The 19,058-nt window shown below is 40.1% G+C and overlaps 1 protein-coding gene across 4 annotated transcripts; it reads right to left on the reverse strand.

Moving 5' to 3' along the window:
• Positions 1-6,835: 6,835 nt before the first annotated feature.
• Positions 6,836-16,164, reverse strand: LOC104433338 (mediator of RNA polymerase II transcription subunit 33A). 4 transcript variants are annotated; one of them, XM_010046047.3, is made up of 12 exons: positions 15,747-16,164; positions 15,075-15,185; positions 13,611-13,964; positions 12,304-12,617; positions 12,077-12,168; positions 11,620-11,998; positions 11,331-11,541; positions 11,098-11,212; positions 10,481-10,642; positions 8,828-9,491; positions 8,540-8,746; positions 6,836-7,969 (listed from the first exon to the last, which is right to left on the reverse strand). In XM_010046047.3, the coding sequence occupies exons 1-12, from the start codon at positions 16,124-16,126 to the stop codon at positions 6,879-6,881; spliced, it is 4,080 nt and encodes a 1,359-aa protein (XP_010044349.2). In that variant the 5' UTR covers positions 16,127-16,164; the 3' UTR covers positions 6,836-6,878. The 4 variants fall into 4 exon arrangements, with proteins under 4 accessions (XP_010044349.2, XP_010044343.2, XP_039166692.1 ...); XM_010046041.3 differs by having other exon boundaries at positions 11,617-11,998; positions 15,747-16,163; XM_039310758.1 differs by lacking the exon at positions 15,747-16,164 and adding an exon at positions 15,259-15,653 and having other exon boundaries at positions 11,617-11,998.
• Between the last annotated feature and the right edge of the window lie 2,894 nt (positions 16,165-19,058).

Raw genomic sequence — 19,058 nt, forward strand, 5'->3', positions numbered from 1 at the left:
TAAAAATGAAAAGACCAAAATGCCCTATAATTTTGGGGTAAATGTGTCACATAACAAAAGTTCAGGGTTTTTTGTACAAAAAAAATTTTGGGGTAAATGTGTCACGGTTGGCAAAGTTCAAGGTTTTTCACGTCAAAAAAAAAAAGTTTGGGGTAAATGTGTCACTTTGGGCAAAGCTCGGGGTTTTCGTGGCTTTTTTCCTTTAATTTATGGTCTTATTTTTTCAATTATAAGATATTTATATTTATGACAGCGTATGAACACATAATTAGTATCTTTTTTTTTCAAATAGTATGAGCAGAACTATGTTTCAAAGTCAAAAATTAAAAATTTAATTAAACTATCTAGCCAATCTCGATAAAAAAAAATGGAGAAAAATTTACCAAACTATAAAAAAAAAAAGGTTAAATTGTCAATAGCATGATCAAATGTTAAACATATTTATATTTAGATCAAGTCTAAATATTAGCAAAAGATAAGCACATAAAGGAAGGAAAAAAAAAAACTTCTTGCTTTTCTACTTCCACTATAAAGAAAGTAACTAATATCAATTGTAAATTCAATCTCATATTGAGTAGATCAAAACTTTAAAATATGTTTAAAACTTTCGTCCAAAAAAATCAAATATGAGTTTGAAGGTGTAAATGAATTTTCTACCCCATATTTAAAATATTCACAAAACAATGATGTTTATATTTAAAAACCTACAAACTTATTCCGGAAAAACACCCACAATGTCTAGATCCATTAGATAATTAGATTGAATTTTAGTTCTCAATTTTTAAAATAAAGTTCCCCTTATACTATTTGATCAAAAAAGGCAATAAATTATATCTTCGTAAGCCGTTATACCCAGAAATTGCTAACCTTCTATATAACTTTTGTGATTAAAAATATGAGATCATAAATTAAATTTAAGAACCATCTCTAGGCAAAGTGATAATAGGATGCATCTGACATTTCTATTGTGAAACTAATAATATAAATGATAGAAATAAAGGCAATTTTGTGGGTTAACTTGATAGAAAAAATAAAGGAACAATAAATTAAGAGAGAGAGGAGGGTTTTGTGGTAAGTTAACTAGAAAAAGGGGGGAGAAATACATAGAAGTGTCCTAACTTGTGTGCCACGCTCAATTTAGTGCTATAACTTTTCGCTGACTTACATAAGTGCCAAAATCAGGGAAAAAAATTATCACTTAAGTGCCTCCGGCAAAAAATTTCGGTTAAAGAAATTACATGACTTTTGTAATTAAAAATTTTATCTAAGATAGCATTTTTTTTTTTTTTGGCATTGAAGTAATCACTTTTTCATTAAAATTGACATTGAAATGATCATTTAAAAAAAAAGAAAAAAAAATTTGCACTAAAGTGATCTTTTTTTACAATGACTAGCACTAAAGTGATCACTTATTAACTTGTTACACGACATTGTTGAAGGGGTTTTTTTACACTGAAGTGATCATTTTTCATTTAGATGGACACTATAGTGATCATTTTTTATAATGACTGACACTAAAATGCACTTTTTAACTTGCTCCATGACATCATTTGGAGATTATATGCTGACTAGACACACCGGCAAGTCAAATAGATTAAGAAATTAATAAAATATTGTTATGTCAGATTTTCGGTGATTCATATTAGAATTGGCACTTAAGTGATCATTTTTTTTTAAAGTGGCACTTAAATGAGCCGGCAAAAAGTTGTGGCACTAAAGTGAACGTCGTACACAAATTAAGGCACTTCTAATGTACTTCTCCTAGAAAAAGGGAGTGTCTTGCCCAAATTTAGTCCTAACATTTTGTACAAAATTTCAATATAATCATTCTAACTAATTTTTGCCTGGAATCGCCATTGTTGCATTGTGCAATGTAAAACGGTCTATGATAACTAAGCTGCCATATCGGCAATCTTACAAAAATTGACTGAAAAGACTACATTAAATTTTTAGTCAAAGATTTAGAATTAAATTGAAAAAAAAATTGAAAAGTTTAGGATTAATTAGGTAATCCAATAAATAAATTTAGATTTGGGTTGACGAAATAAAAAACCCCAAACCGGTATATTCATGACATATTTACTCTACATTAGCTTCTTTCTAATTTACTATTAAATTATTGAATTTAATGACACATGACTATTACTCAACTATCATGATCGGTCCACATGGAAATCTATATTAATTTAGGGTATATTTGTTACAAGTATACCTATTTAGGATTTTTTATCCCAAAAATTAATTTTGAATAATTTATCATAGATATACCGGTTTAAGGTTTTTTGCAATAAAAAAATTAATTGAGGGTAAATTTATCATTTAGTTTGGATTTTGTGATATTTATATTTTGATTTTCACAAATGGTGCAATAAATGTGCATTTCTTGGCTAGTGATACATTTTTCCCCACAACTCGACTAGTTCTTCGATGAGTGACTAACACATGGCCAGATTTTTGTACTCCACTTTGTTTTTTTTTTTTTTTTTATGATCAAGGGACCGCCGAAGATCATCCTTCGGGAATCACACGACCCTCCAGTGCTCGATAGCACCGGTGGGGCCTCACCACAAGCCGCTATTTAGACGTAAACCCTCGGGGGCTGGCCTAGTAAACTACCTCTGGGACCCCCACTTAAGTCGCGAGCATCCGGAGATTCAAACTCGTTCTCGGCAATGAGATAGTGAAGCCCAACCATCACGGCTACCTACGGGTGGATTTGTACTCCACTCTATTGTTATGCCGGAATGCCGCTACTACATCATCACTTTGCTATAAAGTTATGGCGGGATTCTATCAAGCCATCTCGATTACAAGACACTCAGTATATTTTACTAGGGTGATAACATCTAATTCAATGATTTAATTGTAAATTTTGCTTAAATTAAATGTCAATATGTGGAAATTACCGATTATATGAGATTTATTCCACCATGGACAAAATTGGTGCATTTTCATTGAATAACACGCATTCAGAAAACTGACCCAGTAATTTCTTAATCATGTCGAGTGTGGGTGACAAAAAATAGTCTTTACATTTTGGTGGCGGATGAACCGGGAGAGCAGATTCTCGCCGCGGTTCCCTCCTATTTGCTTCCGTAAGATATGATCTGCGAATTCTTGGACGGTGGCGATCAAATCCTTCATGTTTACCGCGAAGGCATACATGAAGCTTTCGGAGATTAGCATCGCCGCGTCCCTCAAAGGTGCGCATGAACTCATTGTCAACCTTCCAACATGGAAGGGGGAGGTGGGGGTTTGAATCCCCACATTCTCAGGAGGTTAGGGTGGGAACGAATTAGTTTGAAGTATGGGTTTCGACTCCCACGTCCTGCAATGAGGTAGGACAAAAGTCTGAATGAGAGTTAGAATAGGAATACAGTAAAGTAGAACCGCCCAAAAAAAAAAAAAACTTCTATAACATCTTCCAGATCTGCGACCTAACCCAACTTGTCAGCGGCTGCAGCCAAAGCCAGGATGAGCCGGGTTTCGATCTCCATGGTCACATTCCACATGACAAACTACCGCAGTGACCTCGTGTTGAACTCATAGCTCGCCATCTTTCGCTAGAGGCCTCCAAGGCTTGCCGTCGGAGTTGAGGATGTCACGGCCAAGAAAGTCACGGGGGAGAGTGGTGAATTGGTCGCCCTTTCAGAAGTTGTCAAAGTTGGCACGGAGTACGTGTCAATGGTGGCGGGTTCACGGTGAGGAAGCCGCAAGCGACACCCGGGAGGCAGAGGATGGCGGTGTTGGCGGGGGCAAGCGAGGGCACTTAAGGCTGCGTTTGGGAACTACTTTCCCAAGGACCTTTGGAGGGCTAAAGGCCTTTGGGCCAAGGAAAGAGTGTTTGGGAAGATTTTTTTTACTTGCCTTTGGGAAAGGCAAGCCTTCCCAAGGCTAAAAGCCCAAGGCACCCCAGGGGCTGCCTTGGGCATTCAGCCTTCTCGGAAGGCTGATGGTGAGTAAGATAATTTTTTTCCATAAATGTCCTCGCTAACATTTCGTTTTTCCGGTTTTGTCCTCGTAACTATTCACCTTCTTCTTCGTTGAGGTTGGCCGGGGAAGTTGCGCCGAGCTGTGAGGGGCCGACGACGAGCTGGACAGAGGCGGCAAGAGGCCGGTGTGTCACGGCGATCGTTGGCGGCCAGTCGCATGACCTCGGTGACTCCCTGCGAGTCGCGTCGCGCGACCGCCGCAACCTCGGCAACCACCCGGATCTGGGTCGCGGCGGACAGCGCAACCCCGGCGACGTTGCGGACGCCGGCAGATCCGGGTCACCGCAGGTCTCCGCGACCCAAATCGTGTGCAAATCTGGGTCCCCGGAGGTCGCCGCGACCCAGATCTGGGCCGCGCAACCTCCGGCGACCCAAATCGAGCGATCGGGATCGCGCGATCTGGTCGCATCGGGGTCGCCGCAACCAGATGGAGCGGCCCCGGCGACCTCCGCACCGAGGTCGATCCGGGTCGCGGCGACCCTCGCCGGAAGGTCGCGCGACCCGCCGCGCCGCGACCTCGGTGCGGAGGTCGCCGGGGCCGTTCGATCCGGGTTGCGGCGACCCTCGCCGGCCGGCCGCCTCTCGCCGGACCGTCTGCTCCTTGCCAGACCCTCGCCGGACCGCCTGCCCCTTGCCAAACCCTTGCCAGACCACCTGCCCCCACCTGGCAAAGAACCAGCCAATTCTCTTTTTTTTTTTTCTTTTTTTTTTTAATAACACAAGTCCTTTACACAATTAATATTTCCAAACACTATTTTGCTCAAACATACTTTACAATGGACTTTTACAAATACAATTTACCAAACACAATTTGCATTTCCAAAAACCCTTTTAGCTTAAAGGCCTTTACATTTTCTCAAGGACTTTCCCCAAAAGTCTTTCCAAACGCACCCTTAACTGTCCAATCGAGGAAGCAGTGGCGGTTCTTGAGGAAGCCTTGATAAGGCTTCGACTATATGGTGGTGGGTGAAGCTAGAGTTGGCAAAATGGATCCTAAACCCATATTATGACCTATTTTTAGTTAAATGAGTCATATATGGGTCAAGTGAAAGTTAAATATGGATTAAAAATAGGTCAAGTGAAAGTTAAATATAGGTCAGAAATGGGTTTGAAAAAGTAAAAGAAAAAAATGAGTCTAAATAGGTTAGTAGGAAACCCATGAGCCATGGGCTTTTTTAACTTTATAAAAATGTTTTTTAATAAAAATCGAAATTATAATTTTTTTTTCATATTTTAATTTCTTTTCTTTTTTTCTTTTTCTTTTTTTCTTTCTTTTCTTCCTTCCTTAGCCAATGGCCGTAGGGCAATGGCCGGCGACAGCCGGGCAAGGCTCGAGCTCGTCGGCGAGTCGCCGATGACTGGCGAGGCTCGGCCTCATTGACGATCGGCAAGGCTTGAGCCTCCAACGGCAAGGCCGAGGCCCCGCCGACACCAAAGCAAGCTCAAGTCTCGCCAAATCCGGCGAGGCTCAAGCTCGCCCGGCGTCGAGAGGGGCCTCGGCCTCGCTAGATCAGCAAGATCAAGCCTCACCCAACGCCAGTGTGCTCGATCTCGCCGGTCGTTGGCCGTCGTCGTGGCCAACTGGTCGACCAAAGAAGAAGAAAAAGAAAAGAGAAAAGAAATAATAATTAAAAATTATATTTTTAAAAAGAATTATAAAAATTTTCCATTCAATTTATAGGTTTTTAAATTTTTTTATTTTATTTATTATTTTTAAGTTAATTTGAATTTTTAATCCAATTAGCATATAGTAGAAGTGGGTTTTCTTATAATATTAATAGGTTTTAGCAATACGAGTCAGATCGGGTACGAGTCACTAGATTTATACTACAAGAATATGGGTCAAAATGGGTTAAATATGGGTCGACCCATTTTCGACCCGATCCAACCCCACCCATTTGCCACCCTAGGTGAAGCTAGGGAGGAGGAGACGGAGATGACGAGGAAGAGGATGGGTTTGTGAGAGAGAAGAGTGAGTGGGGGAGAGGTGATCTTTTAAGAAAGGGGTGATGACACAAATGGCTTGAACTTTAGTCAAATATATAATGTGGCCATTGAATTTAAGTTTTATATATAACGTGATTTCTGAACTTTTAATTCATTTGATATGATCTGTAGATTTTTTATGTTCTTCTTCTATTGATTCAAGATTAGGGACAACATTGAATATTTTATATTATTCAAGGGCTAAGTTGAATATGTACTAAAAGTTCACAAACCAAGTTAAATAAATAAAAAATTTAGGAATTACAAAATCAAAATTCAAAAACCACTTGTGTCATTCTTTTTAAAGAAACTAATCGTGGCTTCATTTCTTATCCTAAACTATGCTGGAGTTTTGTCTACTTTTATGGAAAGATATTTCATGGAGAGTGATACTGCTGGTCTTTTGTTCTCTTGGAAGCCATTGATGCTGAACAAAAACTACACATTGAGCCAAAAAGTTAGATTTGGAGTAATAACTTCGCGGTATAAGTTTCACTCAGCTCGCAATGAAATATTTAAGCTTCATTCAGTCCACAAAAAATAAAAAATAAAAAAATTATAAAAACATTTCCAAATAATTACTTACATCACTCGTAAAAATGAATGAACCAACATATTTTCACCATTTACAAAAATATTTAAATATAAATTGTCATTTACAAATAAGATACTTTTCAATAACTAATTATTTCAAGTAATATTAGCAATTATTATCAGAAAAATATTTTTCGAATCATCCATTTTTTACGAAATAAGCGTAGCCTTAACTTCAGATATAATCACTTAGTTCATCCATAAGCGAACATGAGCCTAGCCGCAGTAAAGAAATTGGGATGCACGGCAAATGCAAAGGCACGTTCACAACTCTCGGATCAACCTTTCAATAAATTAGGGAGCGCCTCAGTCCATTACACTGAAAAACTCGGCCAGAGGCCCCATGGTCGCAAAGCCACCTCTTTCGAGAAGAGAGAGGGCCAGCTCGCACTCGTGCCATCCCCACAACCCGCGGGCCAATCTCGCCAGCGTCTCGTGCTTCACTTCTCGAACCCACGCCGGCGCAAAGCTCACGACGAGACCCACCAAACAAGAGACGTAAGCCTTCCACATGACGGGACCGCAGCCGATGGACATGTTACCCCCCAACACCCCCGCCAGAAAGTCCATGTGCATTCCGATGATCTGAGGTCTCCGGGAATACGCCCACGGGGCCGCCCTCGCCCTAATGCCGCATGCGAATGTGCCTGTCAAGTACACTAAATATGCCAATGCATATCCCTCAAACATGCGGGATACAGAACCTCCCTCTCCGTGTGTCTCTTCCCGAGTTGTGAGGAGCCAGGTCGGAATGGTCTCCCGCAACAATTCTTGGGCAGAATACAACCCGCCCGCCGAGCATAACAAGCTGGCACCTAACAAACCCACTTCCTTTATCCGGGCAGACGCAAGGGACAAGGATGCCTGACCAGATTTCAAACGGGCAGAACTTGTCTCAGGGCATCGGGTGGCTAATTTGGAACCATATTCAACCACTAGCTTTATGATAGTGTCACTCAGGTATTCTTTGTCTTGGATGAACCTACTAGAGCGTAGAAAAAGAAATCCCGGAGCTATGGAAGGAGGAACACCAAGGGCTGAAATCTTGTTGCCCAGCAGCCCATTCAAACAAGGTTGATTAGTCAATAGACGGTTTAAATCATCGAGTGGTCCTAGAAACGATGTGAAGCAACTTCGAATGAGCTGGGCAAGGGCTTCTTTGTTCTGTCGGAAAACAGAACGAGAACATGACACAACAATGAAGTTATGCCACCGTCGAACTTTTTGCGCCCACAGAGAACCAATTATGGGCATGCTGGGCCAAGGGCAGTATGATGCGCAATCCTCCATAGCGGGTCCAGCAACAGCAAGGATGTACTCGAGGCTCTTGTCAAGTTTAAAAGTGATGGTTAAACTAACCAGAGCTGCCATCGGAAGTGGAAGCATTGGCTCGACACCTACACAGCAAACAGTCAAGGAGTCACAAAAAGGCGTGTACTGACCACCCATATGATGCAAAATACTCACTAAGAGATAGTGGGAAGTTTTGAGTAGACACGCATAAGATGCACTCATACTTGCTTTCATATTTTTATATGAAGACCAACAAAACCACCGAAAGGCCACAAAAAACAATAGAAAAGTTTCAAATTCGAAATAAACAGGATGTTGAGGAGCCTCCCACAAGAAAATACATGTCCAGTGTATCCCCAAAACACAAGCACGGACAGCTATTTACCTTAAAACTCAATAGGAAGCACATAGCTGCCCAACATGCAAGTCGAAACACCCCTCTCTCAAGTCGCAAATCAGAAAGTAAAAACATAATTTTATCTAACTAATCAATGTAGAAAGTAGGGATTAATTGCTGTAATCAAGTAAATTCATTATGAAAAAAGAAAAAAATGTTTCCAGAACTAGAGTAGTTCCTCCCCTCCGCTTATTAAATGGATTATGAATGCATATTACAGCATGAACAGCAAAGCATCTTGTACAATTTTGACAAATGGTAAAACACGGTTGTCTACCAGGGGGATAACTTGGTGTATTAACACCTGCAGCTGCAAGGATTTCTTTTATCTCGGATTCAACTGATTGAATAGCTTGCGTTGGACTAGGCCAGTCAATTCCATTCATTGGAACTGGCCCCCAAATACCACGGGTGACTTCTGCAGAGAAATAGCTAATAATAGTGGCTAGCGATGCCGGTAGAAAGTCAATAAGGTCCCTCAGACCTGCAAGCGAGAAATCCTTGCTTCAGAACTGATTTAATCTATACCCATATTTTCTACACAAGTCATGATGTTAAAGCTAACCTGTGGTCAGGTCCCGGGACGAAAGCCTCCCATAGGTGCAGGCACTTAAAATTGCTTCCAGGACAAAAGGAATAGCTTCCAACACTTCCCATGCACAAAGCACAGGTCTCTGATGAGGTTCCTCTCCAGCAGATGTTGGGGACCCACCCAAGCCGCTGTTTGGTGGTGTCGTTGAAGAATTACCAGATGAGGAGGTACTTCTAGTCATTTTCGAGTAAATCATGCTAAGAATTTTGTTTGCAACCTGATGGACAGGACTGCCACTACAGAGGCCGGAAAGTGGAGAAGCTATACAAATTTTGTTTTGACAATACCAAGCTCGTAATCTCGGATAGTTATCAATGTATTCGGGTTCATCTGACATAGAAAATGTCTGATTCATACTGGAGTTCACTTCATTCTGAGGAGAAGAATCATGTGATGCTAATGATTTGCGGCTGTTGTGCAAAAGCATGAGAAACTCCAAAGTTAGGTCAGCTCCAATAGCTCCTATTTCAACCGGTGGCTTATAGAATTTCCATAGACGGAGAAGAAAGAGAAATGCAGCAGAGAAAACCATGTAGACTGAGGGCTCCTCGCTGGTTCGAGATCCACTGCTTGACAAGGGATTTAGTGAACCATATAGCTCACAAAGGGGCATCAAAGCTGCAGCAACTTCAGGAACCTGAATCAATGCAATCAACTTAAAGCATCCAGATTTCTAGTTGAAACAGTTGGCTTTAATAAGTAAAAAAAATCCGATGTATGAGTGAATAGATAATTAGCAGCAGTGGCAACAGATTAAATGGATGACTGACTATGGAACAAATACAAACCTAGTATTCCTAACCAAAATGTCCAAAAACTGGACTTCCACAAGATACATAAAAGAAATCCCGAAACATGGGTACACCTTCGGCACAAAAGGAAAGCAATAATACACTGTAGGATCAGAATTCAATCTTTAAAAAAAAAAAAAAAAAAAAAAATATGATGGCTGAGCTAAGGGTGTATTTACACCAGGAAAATTTAAAGCTGTTAGAATCTAGCTCAAATATTTTCTTTGATGGAATATGTGAAAACTAGTAAAAATAGTAAAAAAGAACTTCCTCAACTGGACATTCAACATTGATCATAAAATAAACATGATGAAGATTTTCTCTGATATAGAAGATGCCATTCCAAATCAAAAATAAAAACTATACATTGTCAGACATTAGTTCTGATATGGATGACATCAATATCAAAAGATGTTGAAAAATAAATTAATCAAGTTAACAAGACACCAGAATAGTATACATTATCACACCAATTGCTATGTCACGTTCACTAGATGCCATTAAAAGTCAATTACAAAAATTAGTCAAGACAAAGAGTAGTGCTGATATAGGTGGCACCAACGTTGCAAAAAATTGACAAACCATAAAGCAACAAAGCTAATATAACACAGAGAATTGTTTGCATTGTGGTGCCAATTGCTCTGTCATTCGCAATATATGTAGGAGTATACATATCGCAGTAAGGTGCCAAAATTACACTTGAACCAGAACTATAACTTACCACCCCATGCAATTGCATTATGGTGCCAATTGCTCCGTCATTCACAATATATGTAGGAGTATATATATCGCAGTAAGGTGCCAAAATTACACTTGAATCAGAACTATAACTTACCACCCCATGCAAAGAAAGTATATGAACAGTATCAATTGAGGAAGCTCCAAATAGAAGAGCACTTAGCATGGGCATGTAATCCACGAAATGAGAATGTGGTCCGTTATGACCTGAAGGCACAGGAGGAGAGAGAAGCTTGACCACAAATTTCACCACGTGTTCCTGCCAAAGAGAAAAAGAAACTTCATATGCTGATAAAAGTAGCTTTTCATGGATAGATGTGTCCAGTACATTCAACTGGATTTCTTTCTAAGTTCATAAATAGGTACACTGATAAGATTCTAAACAGCAGAATCTGTAACTTAAAAAAGACAGCATGAGGTTCAACACGGAGCTAAATTTCTTGTATGGCTTTTGTTGACATCAGATGTTCGTACTCCATAAAGCTCAAGAGAAATGATTAAAGACAAAAAAAAATAATAATAATAAATATAAATAAATAAATAAATCTGGAAAATCAATATTGTCAGTGTTGGCAATTCCACAAACATCTCCCTACCACAAAACAGATGCTTAATTCGGTCAGAAGGATATAAACAAAACAAGTAATGCAACAATTTATGGAAGCCACCACCGAAGAAATACAGAAAGCTCGACATAATTTATTAAGGTGAGACCTGAATGTTCCATCCACGACTGAGAGATGCACCGCACATAATTGTTGCAGCTGCTGATTTCTCCTCATTTGACCCATTCAACGCAACATTATATAATTTTTCTGTCTCTGCTAAACTTGAACAAACAAGGCAAAAGAGAATTAACCATAGCACCTGAGCTGATCAATTCCACTATTTATTTTCTTCCTTATATAAAAGTCAGGTAAAGTAAATTGCAACATCTTTTCTGATACCTGGTAGCTGGAGTTGCAACTAGTGAACTTACAAGAGAGGCAGTTAGTGCACCGCCTTCCATAAACACCGACCAAGGAGACATTTCTTTCATTGATGAATCAGGGATTGACAATACAGAAGTGAGCACATAACCGGGCCAGAAATATGCAGATGTGTCCACTAGTCTTCTTGCAATGCAAGCTTCCACTATTAAGTGCCTCATATTACCACCTGAAAAGCACTAGCAGTAAGCACCAAAATCACCGGTTGCTATTCTACTATTAGATAGTGAATGTACGGCATTACCACATTTCACCAAAACATCATGATCCCCTACACCAATGCTATCATTCCCCCTCATTTGTTTAGAAGAAGCATTTGCTGCTTTTGCAGCTGCACTGTTGGCTGCATCTTGCACTAGTTCTGGCGGGTGCAAGAGACCAGAAAATTGTCCCAGCAACTGAAGGGAGGATATGAGCCCATTTCTCATTAAACCGTGGACTTTCTCATCTATCTTGTGTCCATGCCCTGGATCCGAAAGAATAGACGCAGACAGATCACAAGAGGAGGTGGAACTCAAATCAACATCATTCATCAGAACACCAGTGATTGCCAAGGGGACAATACACAGAAGGATGCAAAGACGTGCCTCCAGATGCGGAACAGGACCTTCAGGAGGATCGCGTTCCTACAATTATGAACGAAGTTTTGAACTATCAGCTGTAATGCACATTATAAGGGATCGAATTAATGAGATCGACTTAACTCTTTGCACAAGCCGAAGAGCAGAAAGCCAGAGAGCTAAGAATGTGTCCTGCCAACTTGCCCGATTTAAGGCTTGGAGAGAAAATATTAATTCTGCAATTTCATATGAATAGTAGAATCCAATAAATTTTTCTAGTTTTAAAGGATGCTCCATATCTGTTTAGTTGAGAAACAATGAAATGATGAAGCATAAAAAATGCAAGCTTAAGAAAAACTCTTTAAGGTCACCTGTAAGTATGGCACTTGCTGAAGTTACAGGAAGTAGTCTTCCATCCATTGCAGTCTCCACGTAAATATCAAAAGGTGCCCAACATGCAGACAGTGCAGATCCAGAGTCAGAGTAGGGTACACTCTTGATCGATCTGATGTTAAGAAACATCCCAATGAAACTCCTCTTCAAATCAGATTCAAAAGCCAAAACTTTGTGGATATTGGAAGACAATCTTGCCAGAACCTCCTTTGCAGATATTAAATTTGGTGATGGTAATTTGTAGGTTTCAAGAAACTGCAGCCTCTGAAGTAGCCCATTGAATTTATCAGGCCTATCAGAGAGAAAAAGAAAACAAAAAAGTTGTCCACCAGACTGACACAATCAAATCCCAAGGTATAATAAGATTAGAAGCTTATGTTATAACAAGTGTAAAAATAAGATTAGGAGCTCATAACAAGTGTAAAATCATATGAGATCATTAAACACAGCCATGTCTACAACTCCACCAGCATACTCACTTGGTCATCCATAATCATCAGAAATCAATGAACCATGGACATTATCTAGTAAAAAAATAAGTTGTCTTCATCTGATGCATCAAAGAGTACAAAGACCAATCTGCCATCCATAAAATGAAAGTAGATATGCACTATGCGGCTATACACAATGTGATTAGACGAGAACAATGGAACCAAGCACATCATCATTAATCAGGTATTCCATCAGAAACATTGTCTCAAACCACATCCCTGCAGAAAGACTTCTCATTGTGTTCCACTTTGGTTATCTAAGATTAAGAAAAATCTAGAAAATAGGGCCTGTTCATAGAAGTGAAATGATCAACGCAAATATACTGCATTCTACTAGTCATAGTGGAGAATATATACACAGAAATAGCAGCTACTAGAAGACACCATCACCAGTCACAGGTTAACAGTTTTGTCTTAAGAAACAAAAATCTAGAAAATAGGGCCTGTTCATAGAAGTGAAATGATCAACACAAATATACTGCATTCTACTAGTCATAGTGGAGAATATATACACAGAAATAGCAGCTACTAGAAGACACCATCACCAGTCACAGGTTAACAGTTATGTCTTAAGAAACAGGCTGAAAAGTGGTATGGACTAAAAGGCACGCATTGTGAATAATGTGCATACTGAGAATTAAATTGTACACTAAAAAAGTCTAAGACACCAACAAATTTTAAAGGATATAAAGCTGTTAGAGATAATAAAAGGCATAGATCTCCCAAAAATCGTTTAGAGAACTTGAATGGAGGAAAAATTAGAGATAGATTGGGAAAAGAATGCCGGTGCTTACATATTCATGTGAATGAGGCGAAGTAAAGCTAAAGCCTTCCTGCTTCGTGTTAGGTTCTCTAACACCTCCATGGCAATAAGTGAATTCATGTTCCTTATGTATTCACGGTGTCCACTTCTCTTGTTATCTTCACTGCCTCTTATACCTACATTCCTTTGATGGTGCTCCATGCTTTCAAATGAGCCACACAGTCCACCCATAGATGCAATTTGTAATCCCCAATCATCCATAGTGCTATCTATCAAACTAACTATAGCGTTGAAGAAGAAAATCACTAATGTATGGCCAAGCTCCCTGACATTGATCCCGTAAATTCGGGAGAACTGAAGATCGGCATCGATAGCTCTTACAATCCTGCATACTTTCATAGGTATTCTGTTAGCATTTTCCATGCACCAAATAAGCACTATAATTTGGCACTACTTTAAAAAGTCAAACACAAAGTGAGCTGATGACAAGCGGTAAAACAAGGCTAGAAGACAATGATTTTGCTCTGTGCGGGACCCTCCCAATCAATTTATTCAGAAATGGCTAGAAAGTAAAATGGTTATATTAGGCACCTCGTACTACAAGGTACAATCATTATCTAGTTCCACATTCTCCTTCCAGTCTTTAATATTAGAAGCAGAAAAACTAGGAGACTATGCTGAGGAAAAGAGTCAGCTGTTTTGTGAAGGAATCTTGCATAAAGCTCCAAGATATTGAACAAAAAGCCTACATGTGAAGCTATACATAAATACTGAGAGTACTGCATGAAGTAATGTCTTCAAGCATCTCATGAACATTGAATCACTTTCATGTACAATCCAGAGATTCTCTTCAGTTGCATATCCATGCGATGAAGAAACTCAAAGCATAATTATTATCAGCATGACCAAGAAAACACTTCAAGTGCCAACTTCCATCGTAATAATCAAGAAAGTGTGCCAAAGCCATTTCGATGTCTCCAACTTGGAGTGCTGCAAAAAGGGACATAGCGAAACCATACGCCCTTTACCTAAACACTAGTAAACACTTTAAAAAGGGACAAGTTCACTGAAAGTTGTAAATCTTATAAAATGTGCACAATCGAGTGCTAAAACTTTCAATTGCTGCAATCAAGCCCTAAACACTTTCGAAAAAGGAAAAAGTGGACAAGTCAAGGGGCCATCAAATTTTCTGATGTATCCGGCATAAAGACCTCGAAATTGCCAAATGAGCAATTTTCCCACCAATGTAGACATTTTCCAGCAGAAGAACAATGCACTTTTCCAAAGTTCATGAAGTAGTTGCATCGACTAAACAATTTAAAACTCAATCGCATTCAGCATGTGAGTTGAGGAATTCCCATGAACTTTTTGCCTAATAACGATAACAGTCAGAACTCCTTCTGTCATGGAATCAGCAAGTGCAAACATCATGAAGGAAGGCAATAAATCGAGTATTCCACTTGGTAAAATTTGAATTCGAGGAACTAAAACTTACTTATCTCTGGAAGCCTTTGAGGGAAAATCTTCAGGGGAAAATGTATATCTAGCTAAGAGGTCAAGATAGAGTCTGTATGCCTCTGGTTGAGCCTGCCGACAGGAGAGGACCCTGTTGCAAATGTGAGGTTAGGACAAGAAGCTTCTGCGGAAAATGCAAGATAAGAGAGTCCAAACTCCCTTACACATCAGTTAGAAATACAACTAAACAATCCACCGAACCACTGTCCAAGCAAAGCCATAGAGCAAAAGGCCTAAAGCAGAGACAATCAGACAACTGCACTGACTTCTTAAACCTCCTCCCCTGAACTCGCCATCAAACCTCTCGAAGAAATTAAATCACAAAGCCGCAGCAGAAATTTGAAAATCAGTCAAATCTATTTCCGATTCGTTCCGTCGCAGACAGAGCGCTGCTTCCCCTCGCACGCGTCATTTCTTCATTCGCCGTATCAGACTCGAAGTAAACCATAACGCTCGCCATTTCTCAACTCCTGATCTCAGGCATCGGAACTATCTCTCCCACACTCCTCGGCCGCCATTCTCGCAGTTCGTTCCAACTCAGCGCTCTGCTACACGAAACTAGAAAAAAAAAAAAAAAAAAAGAGGACTGCCGGCATACAGAACAACCGCCCGCAGTGAATTCCACAAAGTAAGAGAGAGAGAGTAGGCGTGCCTGGGAGTGAGGAGACAGAGGGCGTGGAGGGAGGAGATGAGGCGGGAGGCCATGGCGTGGTCGAGGAACTTCCAGAGGGAGGGCTCGCCGAAGCCGGAGGAGAGGCGAGCGACGACGGCCTGCCCCAGCTCGGCGCTCGGCAGCTCCAGCCCCCGCGAGACGACGCACCTGGCCACCTCCGCCGACCACGCGGCCGGCGCCTCCCCCCTCGCCTGGCACCGCTTCATCGCCTCCGACACCAGCCCCTCGACCTCCGCCGCCTCGGCGCCGCCGCCGTCGCTCCCCATCGCTCCGCCGGTCGCGGCGCTCGCGGGAGAGTGACGCGTCGGAGGAGGGGAGGGAGTAGGAAGATGAGGAGGTAGGTGAGCGAGTCGGTGCATAGGGGGCAAGAGCGCTGCGATTTTTGGAAGGCGTTTTTGAATCGCAATCCGACGTTTTTGGAAAAAAGCAGGACAATATGGTAGGAAATCAGTGCTTCCTAGATTTAGGCGCATCGAACGGTCGACATCCGTTGAATATCGATCTTACGGTCGCAAATTAATAACAGACAAACGCACATATTATATCTTATATAATATATATATATGTATGTACATATATATACTTTTCAAAAAAATAATGGAAACATCTACGAAAGTCTTACGGGATAAAAAGAATTATTCCTTTTGATCCTTTGGAATTATCATTTTATCAATCGATTAAGGTCATCATATTCTCATTCTACAGTAGACGATGATATATTAAAGAATTCTTTTGGCCAAATTTTGGGGTCAAACTTATTTTGGCTGATGAATTTATCCGATACTAATTGTGTTTATTTTGGATTCAAAAAATTCTATTAAGAATATTATGGAAGTAAAGAAAATATATTTATGAAGCTATATATTTCATATACACACATCTTTAAAAGTTTCATGCATTTTTGTTATAAAATAATAAAGTGCGCGTGTCGTAAAATTTTGAAAAAGTCAAATATAAAAAAAAAAATTATAATTGATCAAAAGGCTATTTACATTAAAGAATCGAGTGGGACACCTTGTAAAGCGATGGACACGAACGGAAAATTAATTATGGTTTTCATTGAAATTTACTCATATAACGTCTTAATCTTAAATAGGATTCTTTCTCTATGAGTTAGGAGGAGAAAAACGGCTGAGGGAGTTAACATCATATCATAATAATGATCTCTCTTAACGAATGAGCAAGAAAATTAGCAAAGATATATTATGAACTTTCAAACAAGTATTGCCTACTAGTAGAATTAGCAAAGTATAATTTTTCTTATCGATTTACACTTTAAAAAAAAAATCTCTCTAACATATATTGAAAATATGAATTGACCTCAGTATTTTGTAATATGGCATCCAAACCTTTTGACTTGACCGATTCTTGCTAATTTAATTGAATCATCTTGACTACTCAAACCGTCCCATCCATCAAATGACAAGCATGTTTCCTTATCAATTTACACTTTTTTCCAAAAAAAAAAAAAAAAATCTTCAACATGTACCATATGAATTGAACTTAGTCATTTTTATCATATGGCATACAAACATTTTGACTTGACTAATACACGCTGCTAATGTAATTATTCCATCTTGATTGCTTGGCTATCCCCTCCATCAAATGACGAGCACATTTCCTTTTCAATTCACACTTTTTTTTCCCAAAAAAGGAAAAATCTCTAACTTGTACTACAAACTATGTAGCACGGACACTCTCCGGAAGCTTTCGTGTCGTATCCGACACTCCGACACGTGTCCGACACGCTCCGACACGTCCCGACACGCGGTCAACGAGTGTCGAAAAATCCGACACGTGGTCAACTCTTTCCGACACGCTCCGACACGCGAGTCCAGAATTTCGACACGCAATTCCGACACGCACGGGATCAATTTTAAAAATTTATAATACTTGAGGGGTCAAAATATAAATATACATAAAAGAAGTAATAAAATTGTTATAAATATACACACACGGGGTCAATTTTTTTTTTTCAGTTTTTTTTTTTTTAGTTTTTTTTTTAAAAGTCTTTTACTATGAAAGAAGTAATAAAAAATGCTATATATGATAAATAAATAAATTTAAAAATATCATTTCAGCATTTTTCTTTAAACAATGTTTTTTTCCTCTAAGTTTTGTGTATTATTGTAACAAATTAAAATAATGAATGATATTATTTAATATTTTTGTGTAAATTAATTCTAGGCTATTTTTATTATTATTTATTTATGTATTTATATATAAAAATATATCTAATATATAACGTGTCGGAACGTGTCGAAATTCTCTATTTTTAAGAAATGACGTGTCGACGTGTCGTGTCGTGTCGTGTCGTGTCACGTGTCACGTGTCACGTGTCCGTGTCCGTGCTACATAGACTACAAATATGAGTGAACTTAATCATTTTTATAACATGGCACCTTGACTGCTCAAACCCTGAGCACCGTCTCTAAAGTTAATTTAACAAGAGACTCATAATTCAAATATTCTCTCGTTCGGATGAGACATCAAATTACTCGATCAGATTTTGAAAGTTCGGATGTAAATGAGTCTAGAAGGTTTTATCTCACACTCTACCATTCCCACCAACCAACTTTCCATCTTTCTTCCTGTCTCCTGGCGATCTAATTCCCATTCCACGACCACCCGCCGGCATGTATCGGGCCACGAGGGGTCTTGATCTTGGCTCAATCCTCGTTCAAAGCATCGGCGGTGGGCTAGGGCGGCAAAGCTCTCTCTAGCAGGGACCACTCTCCGTTACGCGGTGGTGGTAGCTAGAGAACTAGGACAGCAGCCATCTGCACGATGAGCTATCATCTGGTTGTGGGGCTGCTGCTGCTAGCCTGCTACTAGTGCTGCTGCTCGTTTCACGTTGTACCTGGGGGCCACCGTTGCAGGCGGGCACCTACCTCTCTTCCTGCACTTTCACCTAACCCCACACGAGCAAAGTCGCCTTGCCAAACCTTGGGCCAATTCACAAGCCGTGTGGATTTTCTCTGTCGTCACGTCACGTCAAGTTCGTTCTGAGCTATGATGTTGGGTCCACGCGATCCGATGGGATTCCCTGGGTGAAAGCGACGTTGCGTGACGGGAGGAGAGTGATTTTACGGGCTGTCGATCAGGGTGGATAGGCGCATGCCACGCACTGCGTGACGAATTTGATGCCGTTGATGCGAGGGGCGAAATTACCAAAGTACTTCCAAATATATTAAATGAATGTCAACGACCCTCAATTGTGGCCGGCAAGGGTCGGCTACCCCTCGCTTGTGGTCAGCAACTCTTGCCAAACTTATTAGAAAAAAGAAAAAA

The sequence above is a fragment of the Eucalyptus grandis genome, chromosome 1 (genome assembly GCF_016545825.1).
Source record: "Eucalyptus grandis isolate ANBG69807.140 chromosome 1, ASM1654582v1, whole genome shotgun sequence".
NCBI classification, from domain to species: Eukaryota; Viridiplantae; Streptophyta; class Magnoliopsida; order Myrtales; family Myrtaceae; genus Eucalyptus; species Eucalyptus grandis.

Coding starts and splice junctions, on each gene's coding strand:
- LOC104433338 (XM_010046041.3), bottom strand. CDS start 16,126: ATGCACCGACTCGCTCACCTACCTCCTCATCTTCCTACTCCCTCCCCT. Junction 15,186..15,746: donor CTCTGTCTCCTCACTCCCAG/GCACGCCTACTC, acceptor CATTTGCAACAG/GGTCCTCTCCTGTCGGCAGG. Junction 10,643..11,097: donor GTCGTGGATGGAACATTCAG/GTCTCACCTTAA, acceptor TCTCTTTGGCAG/GAACACGTGGTGAAATTTGT.